This window comes from Centruroides vittatus, unplaced genomic scaffold, assembly GCF_030686945.1.
Source record: "Centruroides vittatus isolate TY-2023 unplaced genomic scaffold, ASM3068694v2 contig_628, whole genome shotgun sequence".
In the NCBI taxonomy this organism is placed as follows: Eukaryota; Metazoa; Arthropoda; class Arachnida; order Scorpiones; family Buthidae; genus Centruroides; species Centruroides vittatus.
Genome location: NW_027122385.1, coordinates 2,935,534 through 2,958,662, shown reverse-complemented (window position 1 = coordinate 2,958,662; position 23,129 = coordinate 2,935,534). Strand labels below are relative to the sequence as shown.

Sequence of the window (23,129 nt, the reverse complement as noted above, 5' to 3'; positions counted from 1 at the left end):
AATTAAAGTAAAAATAATTTACTAAAAATCTTCTACATGTATTAATAAATAATTATAAAAGCAAAATTACATTTATCTGAATAAAAATCTCTGTTTTGTACATTAAAAAATGTGGATATGTGTTTTAAATGGCTATATAGTTAATAAAAGCCAAATAAATTAAATCACTTTTGTTAAAAATAATGTGTAAATACTTTTATGTAATTTTTCTGGAAATTTTTAAAATAAAATGACTAACTCACAAAACTACTGTTGAAAAGAAAACAGACCACAAAATATTAAGGGATTACATACTGTTTAATTAACAAGTTCAAGAGTTACTACACACACAAGAAAGTAGCATGATAATATGTTACAGGAGCTATTTGTGGTAATTACCTGTGAATGACATGACTTGTCTGTTAAAAACATCCAGGGTTTAAAAACAAAGTAAAAATGCAATAGTTGAAATACCTCTGCTCAAGGAGGTAAGGAACTAAAATGTACAAAACACTGCCAAATATGTTATAAAGGCTGGAAGGTTATGTAACTGAGATTACTCCTGTGACCAAGCATTGTAATTGGAAATTTCAGTCTGGTTTAAAAATAATTAGGAATATCTAAACAGGAAAAATCTAAACTATTTTGTTTTGTGCACAGTTTTTTAAGTAACCAAATTAAATGAAACTGTTCCACTGTTACAACAGGAAAAAGTATCAAGATTGAAGTGAACTTCCCTGAAATGTAAAAATGAGGTCTGGTCTATGGAATGGCTGCAGTTTTTTTCCACCCTGGTAACAACAATAATACTAATGAGGATAGCTGACAGAGACAGAACATCATACCAAAAACATGGATCTATATTGGTTTTAACAATTTTTTTGTATTTTTTTCCCTTTTTTGAGTGGAGGTAGTGGTGACAGTGAAGGGTATGGTCACAGCAGCCTGTCAAAAGGCAGAACTATTTACATCCAGTGGGAAGGATATTGGATGTGCCCACTGCTGGGATAGTTCATCATAAACAGTGCCTGCTAGTTTGGCTACAGGGAGATAATCTGGTAACCTTCTCTAGCTTTTCCTCCTTGTTGTTCTGTACACAGCAAGAAAAGAGTCCTGCAACACTTAAAAACATATACAACCAATTATTATATTCCCACTTGTGGGCAACTGGAAAGATTGCACAGCAAAGATGATGGGTGTGTTTGGAAAGCGAGGACAATAAATAGGGAGTCAAATTGCAGCACATTAGGATATATATACAATAATGTTGTCCCTACCCAACCGTCAAATAATCATGACTATGCCCAATTGGGCATGGACAGCTTCCTCCTCACCTGTTGCTTGAATAACTGCCCATTATGCAAGAGTTTAGTTTATAAATACACTTTATTACTTGGTGCTGCACAAGTCCAGTGTAGCATATCCTCAGAGCATATTCGGAATGCAGAGATTGAATACAGAATCATTTGGAACTATCAGGAAGAAGGTATGTGGACTTGGGCATCTGCTGTTAATTTGTTAATTCAGTTTTTACTATGAGACAGCAGTAAGCAGACTGAATGGGATGAATATTCTTGTAAACACTTTTTGTAGTGCCACTGCTTCTTTCTGAAGGCCATGAAGTATGTTGTTTCACTTGATTTATGACTTATGATTTATTATTTCTTATATTTTCACACCATGCAGCATCAGGTGAAAGAGAAATGAGCAAATGGCAGTTGTGGCAAACAGCAAAAACTACAAGTCACATTTCCAGTTTTTCTTATAGTAATAATGACAATGCCACACAGCTGTTAAGAGAATCTTCTGTCAGAAGTCAATGATGTCAATTAATTATTGGGACAGCTATTTTTTAAAATGTAGCATGTCACTTTAAATGAAAATGTGCCAACTTCTAAATATTCATTTGCCAGAAGAAGGTTTACCTCTAGCTAGATTACAAGGGGGTCAATGACTGGCTACAGTATTCTGCTCTACACACACACCCACCATTGGAGAGTCGTCCCTATCTGAGGTCTGTTTTTGTGATGACATCTCTGGTGATACTAAACTGGAAGGCTGTGATGTGGAGGAGGAGGAGGAAGGAGGATTTGGTTCAACTTGAGAGAAGTTCGTACTGAGATACGGAGGTGCAACTGTACCTTGACCACCATACACTGTACCAGTATAAGAAAGTGGTTGATATCCACTGAGTTGGATATTTAAGGAACCTGTTTGGGTACATTCTAAAGGAGAAGAGACAGGATATATACTCATACTGGTGTTAACATCCATTGGCATAACTTCGGAAGACGCGGGAACTGAAGAGGAAGGGTGAGTACCCCTACTGGAGCTGATGGCAACACCTTGTGGTGGTTGATAAGACTGGAGGGATTCCAATCCCATAGTGACTGCATGGGAAGTGGACGATGATATTCCTATCTGACCCTGCAAGTTTGTTTGAGATTGCTGTGATGAATGATGAATATGTCGTCGATACACATGACTATGCACATGACTATGATTTCCTCCTCCTCCATGACGACTTGATGTTGGTATATTACAATGTGTATGTTGTCCAATACTTACACTTCCTGTTGCCCCAGCTAAGGGTGAAGTTGTAACTGTAGAAACAACTGTGCCAACTCCCCAATTAGCAACTTTTTGTGAGCTACGATATATAGTTGTTCCACCTGAAACGTTTGTAATGGGACTTTCACATTCCATAGCAGCTGATGATCCAACTGTAGTAGTTGCTGTAATACTTCCACCAAAATGCATGCTGTAAGATCCAGAAGTTTGAGTGTAACTATGCTGAATTTGTCCATGATGCTGATGAGTAGGATCAGATCGAGCTCTTCCTGCACTATGAGGTGGTGCTGAGGATGCTAAAATATGGAAAAAAAAAAAGAAAAAATAAATGTATTTTTAGTTCTTTTTTTGAAATTTTATGCAACATAAAATAATACTTAATATAATATATCAAAATTCTATTACTATTGATGTATTTGTTCTTAATTTTAATTTAGTAAAAGTAAGGCACTTCAAACATAATAAAAAATAATAATAAATTTTACAGAAAATTTTTAAAGATTATTAAAAATGGTAAGTATTTTATTAGATAATTTATTTGAAATTCAATTTCAGACATATCCAATGTAATTGAAAAATTTAATAATCTTTTTAATCGTTAACTTAAAACTGAATTTATCATCATCTAATTGAATTTAAAAAATTGCTTTCTTTTCTATATGAAATCTAATTATAAATATTAAGTCTTAAACACTGTATTAAAACTACTAATATAATCCATTATTTAGCTTTTAAATTATATATACAGTATAGTGTCCAGACTAAAATATACATGTATAGCTCAGTATTTATAAGGTTTATTAAAAAAACTTTTTTTGATATTATACAGAGCAACTCATCAAATTTTCATGAGTTTCAGTAAAGTTCAATGTGGGAGCCTTTTGTAGCTTGAATAGATGTCAAAATGGTACACAAACTTTTCCTAGATATTTTCCAGAAACTGAAACATTATTAGAGCAACTGCTAAATGATATGCTGTTTTAAATTGTCCAAATCTGGAACTTTTTCTGGTAAACACTCTTTAATAAAGCCACAAAGATCAATGGAATCATATCTGGAAATATAAGTGGTCAGGCAATCCCAACTACTTAGATTTCTGGATCCTCAGTCAAACCAATATCCAGGAAAGTCTCATTCCAAAGTATTATAACAGCTCAATGGATATGTGCTGGAGCACCATCTTGCTGAAACATGAAATATCAAACATCTGCAGCATATCAATGTAAGTGTTTCTCATCATTTACTTTGACATGCTCTACACATCATCAGTCATTGAACAGAGAGGACATGTGGTGTTTGGGCTCCTGCTTCACGCATAGTTTTACCCTGGAGTTTACTTTATACTGGGACTTTTACATTCCATAGCAGCTGATGATCCAACTGTAGTAGTTGCTGTAATACAGTTGGATCATAGTGATGTGATATATTTTTGGAAAGTGTACATCATGAGGGTCATGTTGCCATAAATGTCGAGGATCTAGGACCCTTTCTTTGGAAGTTATAGCTGACTGAAATTTTCGAAGTTCGGGATTGCTTTTCCGGAAGACAAAGATTGATCGTCCAGACTTCAAGACAGGACTTAGGCAGTATACTTATTGTAAGTACTGTTCCAAATTTTGGTGGTCCTGGGACCATTAGTTAGTGAGATATTGCTCCTTTTTTCGGAAAAATATGCATGGGATTCGGCGGGCCAATGGGCCCATGGTGAGATATCCATAGAAAGCTTTATCATTATTGGTTAGAGGATGTCTTCAGTAATATATCGAAAAAGTTTTGTGGGTTCATTTTTAAAATTATTTAAATTATGGCAATAATAATATTCAGTACTGTTTCTCACACACCAGCTTTAACATTTTTTAAAAAAATATAACAGCCGTTGCCAAGGCAACAGGTGTTCGGTAGATAGATCTTTAAAGATGTAAAAATGACTTTGATACTGTTTACGTGTGTTATGTTATTTATGTCTTTACTAGTGAATTGATTTGATATGGATACATGCATTAGTGAAGCCTTTTTAGAGGAAGCATTTGTGATTTTGCACAAAGTGAAGGAATATCTTGTAGATAACCAAAAGGGAGATTAGGTGCAAAGGAACACATCAGGTTTATCACAGAACAGATAACTAAGATAATAAATCTAGCTGAGTCTAAGCTGAGAGATAATGCTATGCAGAATTTACTTGAGCAAAGATTAGAAGTACTTGCACCTAAACAAGACCTACAAGAAGTGACTCTTCTCCAAAATGAGAAAACAATGGAAATTATCATAAATGTAAAAGAGGAAATATTTGCACATAGTAAAGCCCTACCAACTGAATCTTTGATTGAGAAAGAGACCTCTGTTCCAAGTTACAGTGATATATTAAGGAAGAGTAAAAATCAACCTCAAGTGTCTCTGAAATTTCTTGAACCAGAATTTACTGTGCTTGTATATAGTAAAGATAAAGAGAGCAGTTCTGAACAAACAAAAGGAATCATAACAAGTAAAGTGGACCCAAGAACTCTAAATATAGAAGTAAAAAAGAGTTCAGAAAATAAAAAATGGAGGAGTGGCAATCGATCTTTACTATTGCCATGAAATTATGGAACTCTCAGAAGCTTTGACAAAAGTAAAGGGGCTTGAAACAATTAAAGAATGAAAAATCTCCCATTAGATCATGTCAGTCCCCAAATCCATTACAAAAGAGACATTGCTGGGAAACATCTTTGATGAAAATTCCTAAATTGCAGGGTTTTTATTCAAGAGAAGATTTTGAGGAGCAGATTAGTATAAAATTTCTGATAAATCAGGGGGATTCGGAATGTGTGATGGGTCTTTGAAGTCACAGAAGAATTGAGAGAGATAATACAAAGGATAGGGAAAATAAATTTAGGATGGACAAGATGCCCTGTGTTTGACTACTTTTTAGTAAAGCGGTGTTATAAATGTCTTGCCTTTGGGCACTTCATGAAGGATTGCTGATCAGAGAACATTGGCAGTCACTGCAGTGGGGCTCATCTGTTTAGGGACTGCAAGCAGAAAGAAGAGAGAGCAATGTGTGTTAACTGTGTATGACACAAGCAAGGAAGCCACGACCATAACACAATGGACAAAAGATGTCCGATTTATCTACAGAAAGTAAAGAGGATTATCAAGAGGACTAACGACTAAATTTTAATTATGGTCTGTATGGGTGACACATTGCTGCTGGGGCTTCTGTGGTTACCTATCCTCAGACACTGTTCTGTAAAATCCCATGGCCCTTAGTCTTGAGTTTTTCATGTTGTACTCGAATTAATGTCATTGAACTCACTTGTGTTACTACAACTCACATAATTGGTAGTCTCGAGTTAAACCCATCAAGCAAATTCGAAAAGCAAGCGGAAATACTTCATACTCACTTGGTTATGTATATTGTTAAGCATGATGGGATTATTTACAATGCATCTGGGTTTGCAACTAAAATAATTTGACCAATCAACTTAACTGTAATAAGTTGTAAACAAATCAATGTGAATTAGTTTACATGTGTTACAGTTAAAAGTTTTGTCTTATAACAATATGGTACACACAAACAAAATGGAAACCTCCAATGTTTTATTAAAAAATAAGCAAAGAACAAAAAGAAATATTAGTAACATATATAGAAAATAATAAGAAAATGAACAGTGGAAAATTCGACAATGAATTTACAAGAAAAAGACAATTCGATTTTGGAGAGAATTAGTTGAAAAATTAATTGTGTGTGTTGGAGCTAAAAAAATCCATTGTGTAATGGAAAAAGTAAGTATTTTAATTTAATCCTTTCTTCATATAGTTTTCTTCATTGATCTATTTCTTAAATTGTTTTGTCTATTAAGATTATTTATTATTTATTAATCAGAACGTAATACTTCTGATTAATAAATGTAGTGTCTATGCTCTTAATAATTTATACATATAATTTACTATCATCTTAATGCTCTCTTTTCAATGAATTAGATACTTCTTTTTATTTTTGGAAAAATTTGCTGTATAATTGTATAAAGTAATATGCTCCATCAGTAAATTTATTTAAAAGTCTGTTTTCCATGTTCTATTTTAAAAATCTTTTGTCTGAAGACCAACAAATTTGCTTTGTTGAAAGTACTAGCATATATGTTTATAATAAAGTCAAGTTTAATACCAAAAGAACCTTTTACCTTTTTTACTTGAAATTAGTTTGTAATTTGGTATCATAAGTGTACCGAGACCTGATAATCAAAATAATTATTTCTGCCATATTTAAAATTAGCATTTGAAACTGTAAAGACTATTTTGTCAGTGATACTAAAGTTTGTCAATTTATATGGTGCAAAATGCTAAATTAATATCAGCGGCAGCCTTAATGATTGACAGGCTCTGGGCAGCAGATCTTTGTGAGGCCCTTGTCCTTTGTGCAAAGTATGTGAATTCAAAATAGATATTTCTGATGATGAATTCAACTGGGTCAGATCCCATCAAGGGACTGAGGGAAATGAGAGGGCGGATGCCCTTGTGAAGGAGGCAGCACTGGACCCTAACAACCAATACATCTATGACAAGATCAGTCAGGGCACCCTAAAACACCTACTTTGGGAAGAGGCCATTGGCAAATGGCAAACATGCTGGAATGAGATGAATCAACACACCACTTATCGGTTTATTCCCAACCTTGAACAATTCCTCAAGATCAGCTGGTTTACACCTGATCACTACACAACACAGTTCCTGAGCGATCACGGCGGCTTCGCCAGTTATCTGGCCAGATTCACCGACCACGCTTCTGAGCACTGCCCCACCTGCACCGTCAGAGATGGCGCCACTCACTATTTATACAACTGCACCATCACCACCAGCGAGCGAACAGAACTATGCGTCCTCTTAAATGAAATTCATACAGACTGGCCCTGTGACATGAAGGATATATGGAAAACTACTGAAATTTTTCGTACTTTCAAAAAGCTAGCCAAAAAAGCTATCATAACCATCAATCCGCTCCTTCAAAGAAGGCCTCATCGGACAACATAATGGAATTTAGTGTAAGGGCCATCTCAGCCTAACTCGTGCACATGGTATTTGTTATTTGACTTGGATAGCCATTCAGTAGCACACTCCTTGTGCTACTTCTATTTCTACTTACTCTATTCATATTTTATCATTGTAACTTGGTTTTCTTAATGTTTCTCTGCTAAATGCCTATGTTCTGCATTCAGTTTGTAATTGCATGTCATAAGCTATGACAGCATTCTCTCTTATGTTCATTTCCTCACTGTTCCTGCGTGTCTAGCTGTATCGCGCAATTTTATGTTATGTATATATTGTTTCACCACTCTTATTGCTGCATGTAATCTACAATATCACAATTGCTTTACATTTAAATTGTACACTATCTTCCTGATAGTGCCTCTGGTGGAACAGGGAATGTATGAATATAGGTTAAATAAAAAAAAAAATAATAATAATAAAAAATTTCTGATGATTGACAAGAAATGCAAAAGTTATAAATAAATAAATTTAGTGTGCTAAAATATTATATTAGAAGATTTATAAAAGTTAACAGTCACAAAGACGACAAATTAGTAATGATGATAAACTAAGGTACATAAATGCCTTAAAAGATATATGCAGGGATTTAAAAATGATGTTTGCAGCTTATAACTAATAGCTAAGGATAAAATAAAAAGTTTTAAATATCAACTTTTTTCTACTCGAGTTGTTGTGCGAGGCCCCGGGCAATTGCCCTGCTCGCCACTCCCTAATGCTGCCACTGATTAATATTTAATGAGGACCATAATCTCTAGCTTTCCAAAAATTTCAATATAAATTATGTAAATTTTAAATATTAACATACAAGATCACCTAGAGATAGTGTCATAACTTCCATATCTAGACAAATTAATTAATTTTTAATCATTAACTTAGCCATATGAGCCATTCACAGGCCAAATCGATTAATTCCATTTGTAAATTTTTGATATAATCATTATTATTATTATTATATTTTTCACATAACTAATTTTATATAAACTTTCATTAAAGCTATGATTTAATATAATGGAATATAAGAATACATTCTACAATGTTTATTTAAATTTAAAGTTTAAAAATAATTTTTAAAAATAATTTATATTATCAATTATCAATTTTCCTACATTTTGTTTTTTGGAGTTAATTGATTTGGCAAGTGAGTGGCTCATATAACAGTCTGGTAATTTGACACTTTGGTTTAACATACAGAAATTTCAATTATTATTATTATTATTATTATTTATTTATTTATATATATATATATATATATATAATAATAATAATAATAATTAAAATTTATAATTTTATACCAGTACAAGTTTAGTGTTTAGTTTTTACAGAAATGAAAGAACATAATTTACTGTAAGAATATCATATATTATTAAACAACAACCATATTTCCTGTATTAACAATAATAATATTAAATATTTGGGCCTAGATGCTCAAATTTAAGTAAACTCAACACAGATTATTACTTAATACAAATATAAATTAAGTCATTCATTCATAAATAATGAATTATATTTAATATAAAGGTAAATATGGTACTGTATAATTTGCTTTATGATATACACACTTCACATTTCACACAGTATCCTCAATTCATAAGGTTGACTGATTCTGTGAAAGTTTCATATAAATTGACAAATGATTTATATGAAACCACCATGTAATCTGAAGGCTAGGTGTATTTGAATTCAACAAAAAACTATTATTTTCCACATGTAAATAGAAGCTAAGTATCTGGAAAACTGTTGAATAAAAATCAAATAAATAATACATTGATGACGATATTTTTATTAGATATATTCTATTAAAAATCAATAAGTTATTTCATTTAGATGCAAGCTAGACATCAATGAAAAATATATGCAGATTGAAATAAAAGATCTTATAAAAACAGTAAATAAATAATTTTCTTTTTGTGAAACCATGTGCTTGTTTATTTTATATTTCTTTTCTGACTCACAATGAAGTGATATTCTAAGACACTAGACTGTCTGTACATCCACTTTATTTAATACTGTATCCTTTTTACATTCATTTGTCAATACACATTTTAGGTTTTCCACTCCTCCTTGGTTGACTGAAATACATATTGTTATTGCATTATTGTACAAAAATTTCTTCAAAAGTTTTGACATACATAGGTGTACAACTTTATGCCACTATTTTTCTTTCTTTGTTTAAAATTACATTAAATGTCATCTAAAATTCCAATTCATCTATTTCTGGTAAATGGAGTTAAAACACCAATTGGTAGACTGGAATATTACAGCAATAAACATGTCTATTCAAGAATCTTAATTGAATTCCAGAGAGATTTAATTTAAAAGAAAACTTTTGGGCTAATGTTTTTGATCTACAAATGAAGATCTTCAGATCTGTATATTTGATGATGGAATGCTTGAATAGAACAATAATGATTTTTGAAAAATTAAATGAAATAAATTCTTGAATATATAAAAACAAAAATAAAAGTAAATATAAAAGTAATTAGAGGTAACAAAAATAAGAAGTAAAACATTCAAAAATAAACGAGAATATTTTGTTATAATGCCCCTATGTCATGCATAATATAGTTGTTTTTTCTTATCTTTAAAATTAATACAATGGCTGTTTTTGTCAGATTTAAATATTTCTAATGCTTCAAGTATCCTGATGGAGTTGGAGTGTTTTGATATCTTGATGATGGAAGCCTTGTCAAGAAGGGCATGTATATTGTTATCCATTGTGTATACACTAGGGCAATGTTTTCTTTCTTTTTGTCAATGTCTTGTTTGTGTTCAGCTATTCTTATTTTGAGAGACCTGGCAGTGGAACCAATGTATTCAAATTTGTCATCCTTCAAAGGAACTTTATATTTCAGGTGTAAGTATTTAAAGAAGCTACAACAGTGGCGCTATAACTTGATGAATGTGTGACCACAGTGTACTAGCTGTATTTGTCAGTTATTTATAATTTTCTTAAAATTAAATTTCTCAAGAAATGAGAAATAAAATTAATTCTTGAGAAGAAACACTAGATGTCTGGATTCCAACCAAACATTTGGGTTTTATCTTTCCAATTTTCAACTTCCCAGTGAACTACATTGATTTTCAGATGGTATATTCCATGTAGAAAAATTGCTAAATATATTGCTTTGGTAAAAGAATCAAGGCATGAGAAGATGTGATTAGAATATGGTGCAAGGAAGCTACATTACTACCAGCTTTAAGCAAAGTTGCTTTACTGGCATTTACGGTACTAAGTAGCTCTAAGGTTGAAATGGACATTCTATGCTTTATTAACTTCGCAGACTCTTTAACAGAAGAAAATGTAGTTGTGCATTTGCATTTGTCCTGTAAATAAGGAGTGTGAGTAGATATAAACACTAAGGACTATAAAAAAAATTGTGAACAAAATGTACCCATTAATAATGCCAAAATTAAATAAGGATAAACTACACTGTCTTTCAGCATTAAAGTCATTTACTTGAGAAGTTTTTAACTACAAGCAAGTACTTTTTGACAATTTTAAAATGTCATCTTCATGCTCTGCCTGAAGATGACATTTTAAAATTGTCAAAAGTACTTTGGAGTTTTATTTTCATCTTCTGGACAATTTTTAGAGGCCAAAAATTATGGTATACGTAAGGCTAAAATGACACAATGACACTAAGTTAATGACATTAAGTTAATAATTTAAATTAATTCTGCTTAAATTTATTTAAATTATTTCACTCAATGATTTTGGCTGTATTACTTTATGCTGTTCCTACGTGGACAATTACTTATTATGATAAAATAAAAATCATCTTTGCTTTTTATCTTCAAAAATTTTTATGCTATATCATAAAATTAAAGCTTAAACACTGCATTTAGATTTTAGTGTTTCTAGAATATCAGTAATTATAATAAAAGCAATAGTTTTATTTTGGATTAAACTTTTGAAATCAGATGATAAAAGTTATGTTAAACTAGTGCAGTGGTTCCCAACCTTTTCTAGGATGCGGAACACTTTTGTGAGCAATTTTCTTTAGCGGAACACTTACCTAAGTTAATATGAAATACATAAGCTTGTCATCAGTTATTTTATTAGAATTGAGCAGTTATAATTCAAAATCTCTACTCATATTATTAACGCCAATTCTAAGACAGGAAAAAATATACCTAAATAACTTTAATGGGAAACTTGCGCTGAAGTTTTTTTACATATTTCATTCAGTTTTTATCATTGCCTTTATCTTATTCGAAACAGTAGTACACTCCATAAGTACGAGTCGTACATATATATTTAAGTTTATGAAAATTTTATGATTTTAATTTTTTGATATTCGGCGGCTCGAATATGATTGTTCACTTTCCGATTTGCGACTAAATCTGCGGAACACTTGGGAGATGCTTACGGAACACCAGTGTTCCGCGGAACACCGGTTGGGAACCACTGAACTAGTGTATAACAAACTGTATAAACTGTGTTCAACAACAGACAATTAAACATATCATTGATGTTGGTGTTGAAAATTCTGTTAGATCAACATGATTTCTTTTTTATTATGGTTGTCTCAAGATACTCACATGATTGAGTTATCAAATCCTAACTATAAGTATATGTTGTGAACAGACATACAAGAAGATTAGTCTCTATTGGAAAAGAACAAACATTTTCAATTAAATTATATTATATTATTTAAATAAGTTTTGTGTGTGAGGATTATTTGTACATAGCCAAACAATTACCTTAAATACTCAAGCTAAAAATCCACTAATTTTAATAATTAATTATTAAAATTAACAGATTTATTGCCAGAGTATTTAAGATGATCAGAATTTTTTTCGTCTAGAATTTTATTAATGGGCCTCACTCATAGGTATAGCCCAGAAATAAGAAGAGGAAAAAAGGAGGAAAGTTTGAAGAGTTAAGTTGAAGGTGAAGGGATAGTGGGATAGGAAAGAATGAAAGATAGTTGTGGTCCATGGAGTCCCATGGCGTTTACATCGTATTTACATTTGGTTATGACGTGTATACGTTATGGCTAAAGCCCGAAGTTTGGCCAGTTCTTGAATTGGCTCGCCATTTCTTATTCAGCTGAGAGCTGTGGCCAAGGTCCAATGTATTTGAAATGACCAATGTATATGCAACTTTGGCTGGCCATTTCGCAAAGGGACAGGTAATCCCTGGCCAAAATTTGATGTGCTGATGCGAGACTGTCCGGTAGGTGGCACATCCCTTTCTTCCAGTGTGATGGTGTTCTCGAACAACTGAGGTTGCCAAACCGCACATAATGACAGGATATCCGAGCAATGCTGAAGTGTATGTGGAGAGAGTGTTGACAGAGAGTGTTGATTGAAACTAGAGAGTGTTGACAGAGACAACTCTCTAGTTTCAATCAATTTTCCCAATTTATTGTATAAATTATGCTTACAAAAACAGTATCTTCTGTTCAAGAATGGGATGATGTGAATATCCAGATGACAGTGGTGTGGCTAGATGGTTGGACGGTTGGACAGTTGATTAGTTGGACAACTGGTTGGCCCCAGGAGGCAGTTGTACAATAGTTTGTGTCAAAAGATATGTGTCGTTTAAATATCAGAGAAATGGAGAATATTCTCACTACGAAGGATGTCACACAGTATGAAAATCTGATGGAGAAGCTCTCCGAGTCACTGAATTGGTCATTTTTATAATCTTTTTTGGATCTCAGATCAATCATTTCAATTGGTCAATCTTCCTCACCTCAACTTTCTAATTAATCTTCACTCATTACCTGGTGTAACGTATCAGAACCCAGATTGCAGGATGAGCGTCACTTGTCCATTTGATCCCAATTGAAGATGGTTGATCTTGGGACTTACATCATTCTATTGTTTTAATTTGAAAAGTTCACTTTTCTAAGAATTATATCCATAAAGGGGCAGGCTTAGAAGTAAATTTTTATCTTTCATTCTCTTATTGGTTTTACAAAATAAAAATAAAAAATTTCCCTCTTTCTTCCTTTTTTTCAAGGAAAAAATTTATTAAAAACAAAATTTATTTATAAATACGGTTCTGGTTCACTTCCGGAGTTTCACACAACTGTATTCCACAAGTGAGTTTTCCATTCTGTTCAAGAAACTGCTCTCACTGGAATCTGTGGGCGTTAAAGAAAAGTTACTACGAACTGTCACATCTCCCCAATCACTGACTCATGGCCAAGGCTACATTCAATGCAATTGTACTACTAAGTGTGCAACAAATCACTGCAAATGTGAAAATAATGAACTGCATGTAATTTGAAATGTCATAAAAGTTCATCTTGTTGTAACAAGTGTGGTAGAGATAAATTCAATTATCACCATTAAGCATGAAATTATACAGACCCACCAAAATCTGCTTGTGACTTTTTCTTCTGACTTTGGCCGATTGTCCCATGCCATTTCACAAACTGGCTGGCTAAATCCCAAAATCAAGAAAAGACTGGACATCGGCCAGTCAATTTACAGTGACTTTGGCCATTTCCCAATTTGGCCGATTTTGGACTTTGGCTATAACACACACACATATACAGTATATATATATATTAAGCTTTGGATTGTTTAATATCTAGAGGATTATTTTCTTATGAACATAACTGAGATATGGTCAAAATTATATTTTGACATATAATAGGTTCTGAAAAAATTTATAGTAACTGCAGTATGCAAGTATATAAATCTTAGGAACATGTATTCTTTTATTGTGTAAAATTTGAAGTAAGTAGGAAAAGCTATTTGATGAGATTTAAGATCTAGAAAGATATAATTAATCTATCATGTTTTTCAAAAATTGTTTATTATCACATATTTTATTTTGTATTATCTTATACTAAGCTATTACATTAATTTACTAAATAGTACTAACTTTAGTTCAGTTATAATTTAACCCCTTTTAATTCCCCTTGGAACAAACTAAGACTTGTGCAATCAAGAATCGAATTGGAAACTAATGTCAATTAAAATGTGATTAATGTATAGAAAATGGATAACAACTAAAATTGAGATATATATATACTAGAAATTCTCCTGTCAAGCATGATGGAATATTTTTTATGAGAAAGTAGGGAATGAAGAATTGAGAAGAGCTTCAAGTCAAGCTTGATGCTGTGATGCTTTTTCTGTCGACTTTGTTAAAGCCATTCTTATTCAATGCTACTCAAGTCGGATTTCAGGAGTCTCGGTTATTCTTATTCTTTTCAATCTAGAAGTTACCTGACCAATTTTACTCTTACAGTTTCCTCTAGGAATTTTTTTTCGACAAAATAGTAAGTCATTTTAATTCAATGTTGATAATTTAGTCCAAAGATGAATTGTACTATGGTACCTTAATTAGAGGAGCAATATCACCTTCTAAATAATGGGCTTGTTAGATTGTTACTTCAGATTGGATATTAGAATGTCACATGGTCACTATGGAAAGATTAAAAAAAAAAAAAAATTTGTTATAGAAGTGACCTGACACAGCTATCATTTTTAAAGTTTAAATTTAATGAAGTAAGTTTAAAATATGCCATTTGCCAAAATATTTAAAAATGCAACTTAAGGAAAATTCCCTCATCAAGCATGAATGTAACATGGTCACTGATGCCAATGCAATGTATACAATGTATTAATTTCAGATCAGTGGTTGTTTACAACCACTGATCTGAAATTAATAAAATGTTTATTCTATAGCTAATATTTCTGTAAAATAAATAGCCTATACTTTTTGTCATAACATGAAATGAATATAAACAAAATTTTATCTTAATTTTACAAAAATTGCAAAAGTTATAAGGAATTCACACACACACACACACACACACACACACACACAGACAATGGCTTTTATATTAGTAATATACATATGTGTGTGTGTGTGTCTTTGATGGTTTCTGGAAAAATCACAATGGAGATTAATATGTGTATCATAAAAATATTTTTGAATTTTTAGCATGCTCTTAGTAAGTTTAAATAAGAAAAAGCATTGTGAGTGAGGTAATTGCCAGACAAAAATTGATTCATAACTTGCAGCAGCAGTGCATAACCCCATACCCTCTAATTAATTTTAATGATAATTTCGATGATTAAAGTCTTGCAGAAGGCCCCACAGCTTGGAGCAGTAATACAGGATAGTTCTGCTCATTTTGAATGCTGATTGATTAAAAAAACTGTGTTAATAAAGCATCTTATTTAATCATAGTGTTCTACATTATTGAACATGTTAATTATAGTTTATATTGTCCGGATTAATCAAAAAGCATATTATCTGAAAAGATATTATCTGTTTTATTGTATTCAGAAGAATATTTTCTCTAAAATTTAACAAACAATTTTGTCAGAAGTGATTATTTTTAATTTTATTTTCAGTTTTTTTTAATGCAATAGTTATGTAGTTATCAAAAATCGATTATCTTACTTCAAAAATTAATATCACTCAAAATATTACAGAAAGTACAAAATTTTTTGCTATGGTTTAACCAAGAATGTTTTCTATATGAAAAATGAAGTGATCAAAGAAGTAATGCATGGACTATCAAAAATTTTGACAATTTATTGTATAATGTCAACTGCATAAATTATTAGCTTTGTATCTTTGTAAAAAATCATGAGAGTTTTATTAAATAAATGAATTCATCATGATACCTGAGTAATACTATTATGAAATGAACAAAAGTTTTACAATTTGAAGAGTTTGCATTATTAAAGTTAACTTTTATATTTTTGTTGTACGAAATTGTTTGTGATGCATGTAAAATGTTCAGTTGTCACATGCAGTGCAGAGATCCATTTAAAATGAATTGGAACTTCTTTCCGTTTTTCAGCAATGAAGAAATAGCAGAGAACATAAGGAATAGTATTTTTGTGAGGATAAATTTGTTTCATATTGCTATTGTGTTCAGTGGCATCATTCAAAGTAACTGTCACAAGCATAATTTTCCTATACATGAAGTTGTAGTGATCGGTCACTATTATTATTATTATTTTTATGTTTTTTTTTTGTATATGCACATATGCATTCAGTTTCATCTGTGTTGGAATTTGAATTATTGTCACGCAGGTTATTTGTTTTGTGGTATCGTATCATCTTTTGACGGGTGCTTGTAAGAGGACAGAAAATTGGTTGACCCTGTACAATGTGGATGTGGTTGTAGTCCTGGATGGTGGGCAATATAAAATGTGGTGCTACATGTTACTGGACACTTTTTTTTTCCTGTTGGCTGGCTCACCGCCTGGACAGGAGAATTCTTGGACTTCCAAGTAAGAGGTGAGGATCATTGCTCGTCGTTAAGAAGAGGACAAGGAGACGACAAAAAGAAAAAAGGGAATCCTCTTGCATCTGCATGGAAGATCAAATTTTCATCTAAGTTCCCTTACCAAGGAAGGGTTATTGTTAAGATTAATGTATAGTGTAGTAGATGGAATCGCCCAGGCGAGCGATTCTCACTGTTTGTAAGATAATGAAAACTTTCGTAATTCAAAATCATAGCCGTTACGAAAGAACCGTTAGAGAAGATCCGTTGTAGTTGGAATCGACGATTGACTGTCAGAGAATGGCCGTTGGTCGGACTTTATGAAGACATCGAAGCTGATTGGCGGAGAATTTGAATGTCGGCTACTATATAAGAAGCAGTTTTCGGCGGGAAAAGGATCTCTCTCTATCTCTCTTTGGGACCTTTCTGAAACCTGGTGTAAGTGGACTCCCGTTGGACTATCACGAACTTTTCCTGACTCAGAAATGTTGCGAGTACTAACTCTGTTAGTGGAGGTCGTAAGGTGTCCTTCCAACAAACTTGTATGGAACATAGTTGGTTGTAACTTAGATTAGTGTATTGTGGATACCTAGTTGTAAACGTTATTTTGTATTTATTTTGTATGTTTGTCTTGTCAATATAAATGTTGTGTTTTGTCAATCCGACTAGTTATTTTGAACATTACTTATAGTAACTATTAGTTCACTGCAAAGAAAGTAAAAATAATTCCCTTTTTGTTTCTATGGACTACACGTGGTTTGGAAAGGAAGGCCAGCGTGTGAACGACCTTGTGGTATTCTCAATGATTGCCCATATGAGTATTGTGTAATTTATGTGATTTGTACAGTACATACTTATATATATATATGTAGATTTAGATTTGTAGTTTTAATCTGGTGTAATTGTCAGTTGTATACATGTTAAAAGGCCTCAACGGCATATTTCATGATGTGAGATGGGTTAATTGTAGTTGTTAAAAGTGTAGATATTGTGTATCAATGGTCCTAATTATTATAAAAGATGATATAGATATTGACAAGATTTCGAAGTATACTTATTTGTAAGATACTTTACACTCTTGTCTCAACACAATGTTGGGAACATTTCATTTGATCCTCGACACTACAAAGTCCACATAATTTTCCTACAATGGTTATTATACAAAAAGAGTCATGAGGCATCTCTCAGATACCAGCATTTTTCTTCGAAAAGTATTTGTGCAGTGAAAAACAGTCACATCTTCCAGGATGAAAAGTTAGAAAGTAGGAATTTTTTAGAATTTTTTACAAAATTTTAAATATAAGAAATTCTGAAAACTATGTGCTGTATCATCTCACAGACACCATGTGATTACTCAAGGACTAAGAAATCATCGAAAACTGATACCATTTAACTACAATATGTAGTAGAATAAAATGAAATAAATTAGAAAATATAAATCTGTTAACTCATTGTGTTTCATGACATTAAATATTATTTTACAGTTATATAATCCTTTTTCCTCATTAATTAATTTATATGATTCTTTAAATTATGACACACTTTCATAATAAATACTATTGTTTAAAAAGTTATTTAATACTTACTTGAACTCCCAGAACTTGAACTAGAATTACCACTTCCTGTATTTCCTCCTACCACGGGAGTTACAACAGAACTTTGTTCCATAGCAGGACTAGTGCTAGCACTATGGGATGTATTAGTGCTTTCATCGGTAGTTCTCTTGAAGAAACTATGTTGAAGTGCATGGTGTGGTGTAATCCTCGTTTTGGGATCATATTCCAGCATTCGCAGAACCAGATCTTTAAATTTTAGATAATCAGAAACTGTATGCCCTGGTTCACCAAGACGTCTACCTCCAGGTCCTCCAGTTTCCACTCCCAAGATATCATGCAACTTTCTCGTACCAGGAGGTTTATACTGAAATAATTTAAACATTATATTGTAAATAACAAATATCAATGAATTATTAATTGATATTTGAATACATTTTGATAAATAGTATTTTCTTTATATTATAAAATATTTTAAATAAGGAATTTTTATACTTCAATAAAATCTGTTTTTCTGTTAAACATTTTATTAATATACTTTATACTGTTATCACTCATCCTTCATTCAATTTTAAAAGTGAAGATATGTAATGTTATGGATGTCATAAAATAGCATGCACACTCACTTTTATAAAAATACATACACTACACACACACACACATTTATAATAATATTTCTATATAATATAATAAAGTATACACATATAAAACAAATAAAATATAGTAATTCTTATACATATAAGAATACTTATATGAGCCTTTTGATAATGATAAAACAGTACTCAGAACAACTCTAACTTTGAACATTCCAGAGTTTGGATGGTAAATTCAAGAGAATTCTACTCAACAGTTCAAACAATGCTTGCACATTTGAATTGTACTGTACATGCAGTGAAAAAATGCATTTGTTGTACAAAAGTAAAGTAATCTGTTGTAGGCCCAAGTTGGTGCTTGTTCTTGCTACAAAAGCATCTATTGCACTACACTTGTGTTTTCAGTGTTCTTTTCACTTTGGTGTGTTTGGCTATATTTATATACAGTATTCACCACTAAACTTAGACCAGGCTGCAGTTAACAGGTCATCCAATAAATAGGTTTCAAAAAAATTGGTTTGATTTGTTGCATGAATGTTTTACATAATTTAAAACAAATATACAGTAATTAATTTTTATTTTTGCTAAATATCAACTTGATATCTTGCAGGTTTAACAAGATTGAGCCAGTCAAACTTAAGTCACAGGCATCAAAAAACATAGACCACTGCATCACCCATGTTGATGAACATAGACCTCTGCATGCTTAATATTTTGTTGAATCACATTTGTGGCCAAAACACCTTCCATACGTTTCAGCATGCTGTTGACTAGGTGTTCATATTCATCTGCCATTATGGAATTTCAGATAGTTAGGATGGAAGCTTTTAGTCCTTCAACTGTCCAAGGCTGTGTTTTTTGCAGACGTCTCTTCATAATATTCCATACATTCTCAATTGGTGAAAGATCTGGGCAGTTGGATGGCCAAGGAAGAACTTCTATGTTGTTTTCTGCAAGCAACTGTTTTGTTTTTCTGCTTGTATGACATGCAGCCCCATCCTGCTGGAAAATGCAGGTTATATTTGGATATAGATTTGCTATGGACAGAAGTACACACTGTTGTAGAATGTTAATGTATTGCTCTGAAGCAAGTGTTCCATCAACAAATGTCAACTGACCCATACCATTGGCACTCATACACCTCCCGAAACTATGACACTGGCAGGAAACTTCACTGAGCAGTTTAACAACGATGGATCATTAGCTTCATTGGCAGATCGAATGACACTTTTGTCTGTTGCTGATAATTCAAATTTTGATTCATTAGACCACAGAATTTCATGCCACTTTTGTTGAGACCAGGAAGGATGTTCTTTGGCCCACTGTACTCATTTTTTTTCTTTTTATGTGATGTTAGCAAAGGTTTTTCACATTCTGCATAGAACTGGAAATGCATTTCTTGCAGTCTCCTGTGTGTTGTCAAAACAGATACATTATTTCCAATTGTATCATTCCATATTATAGTTACATTCAATATCTGTGGAATGGCGGTTGTTTTTTATGATTCTTTTAAAACTCCTATCCTCAACTTTTGAAGTTTTTCGCTGATGTCCAGCAGCTTTGTTAGGTATAACAAGGTCTTGGTTAGTGTAATAAACAATAATCTGGTGCACTGTTGTCTTGCTTAGCATTAGCTCTTTTCTAATAGGTCTCTCAGACATGCCACGACTTTGTTTAGCAATGATAGCATTCCATAAATCTTCTGAAACAGCTTTTCCTCTGGTTATTGTAGACAAAATGCAAAGGTTCATAAATAAAACTAAAATAGCACCTTATATTATTCACAGGATTACTGCAGGCTAAAGTGAGGCTAAAATAATCAGTTGTTTCAAAAATACTGCAATTGTAACATTATTTAAATGCAAATTATCAACTGGTCTATGTTCATCAACATGCGTGATGCAGTGATCTATGTTTTTTGATGTCTGTGACTCAAGTTTGACTGGCTCAATTTTGTTAAACTTGCAAAATATCAAGTTGATATTTAGCAGAAATAAAAATTAATTACTGTATATTTGTTTTAAATTATGTAAAACATTCATGCAATGAGTCAAAGCTTTTTTGAAACCTATTTATTGGATGACATGTTAACTGCAACCTGGTCTAAGTTCAGTGGTGACTACTGTATAACCAAACACATCAAAAATATATTTATATATATAATTCCTACCTATTGACAATGACATCCAATAAAAGTGTGGAAGTCTAAGAGGAAGATTGTAGTATCAACAACTGAGGTGAAAAAGAAACTTATCATGAAGCATGTGGAGGATCTGGCAGCTGTGATTAAGGTATCAAAGTCAACGATGTGCATCATTCTTAATAACAAGGAAGCAATAAAAACAAAAGACATGGCTGAAGATGTGAAAATGTTCACCTCCAACAGATCACATATCATTGGGGAGATGAAAAACTCTTCCTAGTGTGGATAAATGAAAAATAATTGACTGGTGATATTATCTCTAAGAGGATTATTTGAGAGAAAGTCAAGCAGCTGCATAGTGATCTTAAGAAATGAAACATTATCACTACTCATTAAGGTACAGTAGATGCAATTTTTATTTTATTGTGTAGTATTTACATATTTTATTTATTTTTCTCATATTTTAATTTATTATTTAAGGTATATAATTGTGTTATTTTTATCTTAAATTATGTGTATTTGCTGTTTACATTTCTCAAAATGAGAATTGTTTAGGGTCTGGAAATGGATTAATTTACTTCTCATTATTTTTAATAGGAAAAATTGATTCAGACTTCAAACAATTCAGAGTTTGAACAGCCTCCTGAAATGAATTAAATTTGCAGCATGAACCACCACTGTACTTTTGTTCCACAATAAAAGTATTTGTGCTATGTCACTGCTGTCTTACTATTTCAAGTGTTACTCTGATAATAAATTTAAAAAATTCAGTTTAATTCAAACAAACACTCATTTATAACTTCTGAATAAATATGTAATTTTAAGAGATATAATTAATTGAAAGCAGTTTTTAACTTAATGCAGTTTTCTTATTTCCAAATAATGGAACAATAGAACAATATATGTAGCACTTGAAAAAAAGATTTAAATTCAGTAATTATATATAAGAAATACAGTAATACCCCAAACTTACGCGATAGGTGGGATGAGTGATAACCACGTAAATCGAATTCACATAAGTCGGGGTATAATTTCGCACATAAATACATACAAATTATTTTTAATTGGGACCAGAGACTAAAGAAAACAATAATAATAAAATATATACAAATTATATTAGTAAAATCGTAAACTGAAGTTATTTTGATGTAGAAGGCTTCATAAAATCTAACAAATTCGTCTGACGGCTCAAAGATTTTCTTCTCCTGCAAAATTTCCTTGTAGCATGCTAATAATTTTTTTATTTCTCATTTTGTAGAGGAAATGTGCTCTGTGTTGGAGTCTATATTTTCTAAAATTTGTAACCCCTATTCATTTTTGTATTGAAGTCTTTAATAATGTTAACTTTACATTCCAAAGATGAAGTTTTTCTTTTCTTGTTTGATGCAGAAGAATCAGTTCTACTTTGTTTGAATGACATAGTAAGTCTCTGTAGATATAACAAACACAGAAAGAAATAATGCAAAATAAATTGTAGCTATGTGTTGATTCTGCGCGACGCGTCCGAACATGTAAGCTGAACAATAGTGTGGGGGGGTGAGTAATCAATAGTTGCGTGGAGCTCAAACAAAAGACGAATCGACGAGATTTAAAATCGTGTAACTCCAGGTTTCCATAAGTATAAGTAAGGTATTACTGTATATTAAAAAATTTGTTATTTTTATATATTACATTCTTTAAACTTTTTAAGGCAATTTTCTTTCAAATGATAATGATAATATGAAAAATGAAGTTAGTATTAGTATTTTTATCTTGAAATTTTATTTGCATAATTTATTTAGATTAACTTATCTATTTCTTATAATACTGATTAAGTCTGAGAGTAAATATGGTAGTTGATCTAGAATTTGTATTTTTGAAAATTAACAAAGATATATTTTATTAAAGATCAAATTCTTATACTAATAAACATGGCATCATGTAATTATTTAAATTTTATAAATACCATATTTTTAATTTCTAATAATAATTACCAATTTTTTAATATAATTTAAAATTTTGGGCTTCTAACAAAAATGTATTTTTGTTAGAACAAAAATGTATTTTTGTTAGA

The 23,129-nt window shown here is 31.8% G+C and overlaps 1 protein-coding gene across 1 annotated transcript in view; it reads right to left on the bottom strand.

Annotated features, from left to right (window-relative positions):
• Nucleotides 1-278: 278 nt before the first annotated feature.
• The window catches only part of mnb (minibrain), a 203,939-nt gene continuing 181,088 nt past the window's right edge, over nt 279-23,129 (bottom strand). Inside the window, exons 8-9 of the mRNA XM_067275557.1 lie at nt 18,374-18,707; nt 279-2,846 (exon numbers count right to left, since the gene is read on the bottom strand). Of these exons, the coding sequence (XP_067131658.1) occupies nt 1,927-2,846; nt 18,374-18,707 (1,254 nt within the window). The 3' untranslated portion in view covers nt 279-1,926. The remainder of the gene's footprint in view (nt 2,847-18,373; nt 18,708-23,129) is intronic.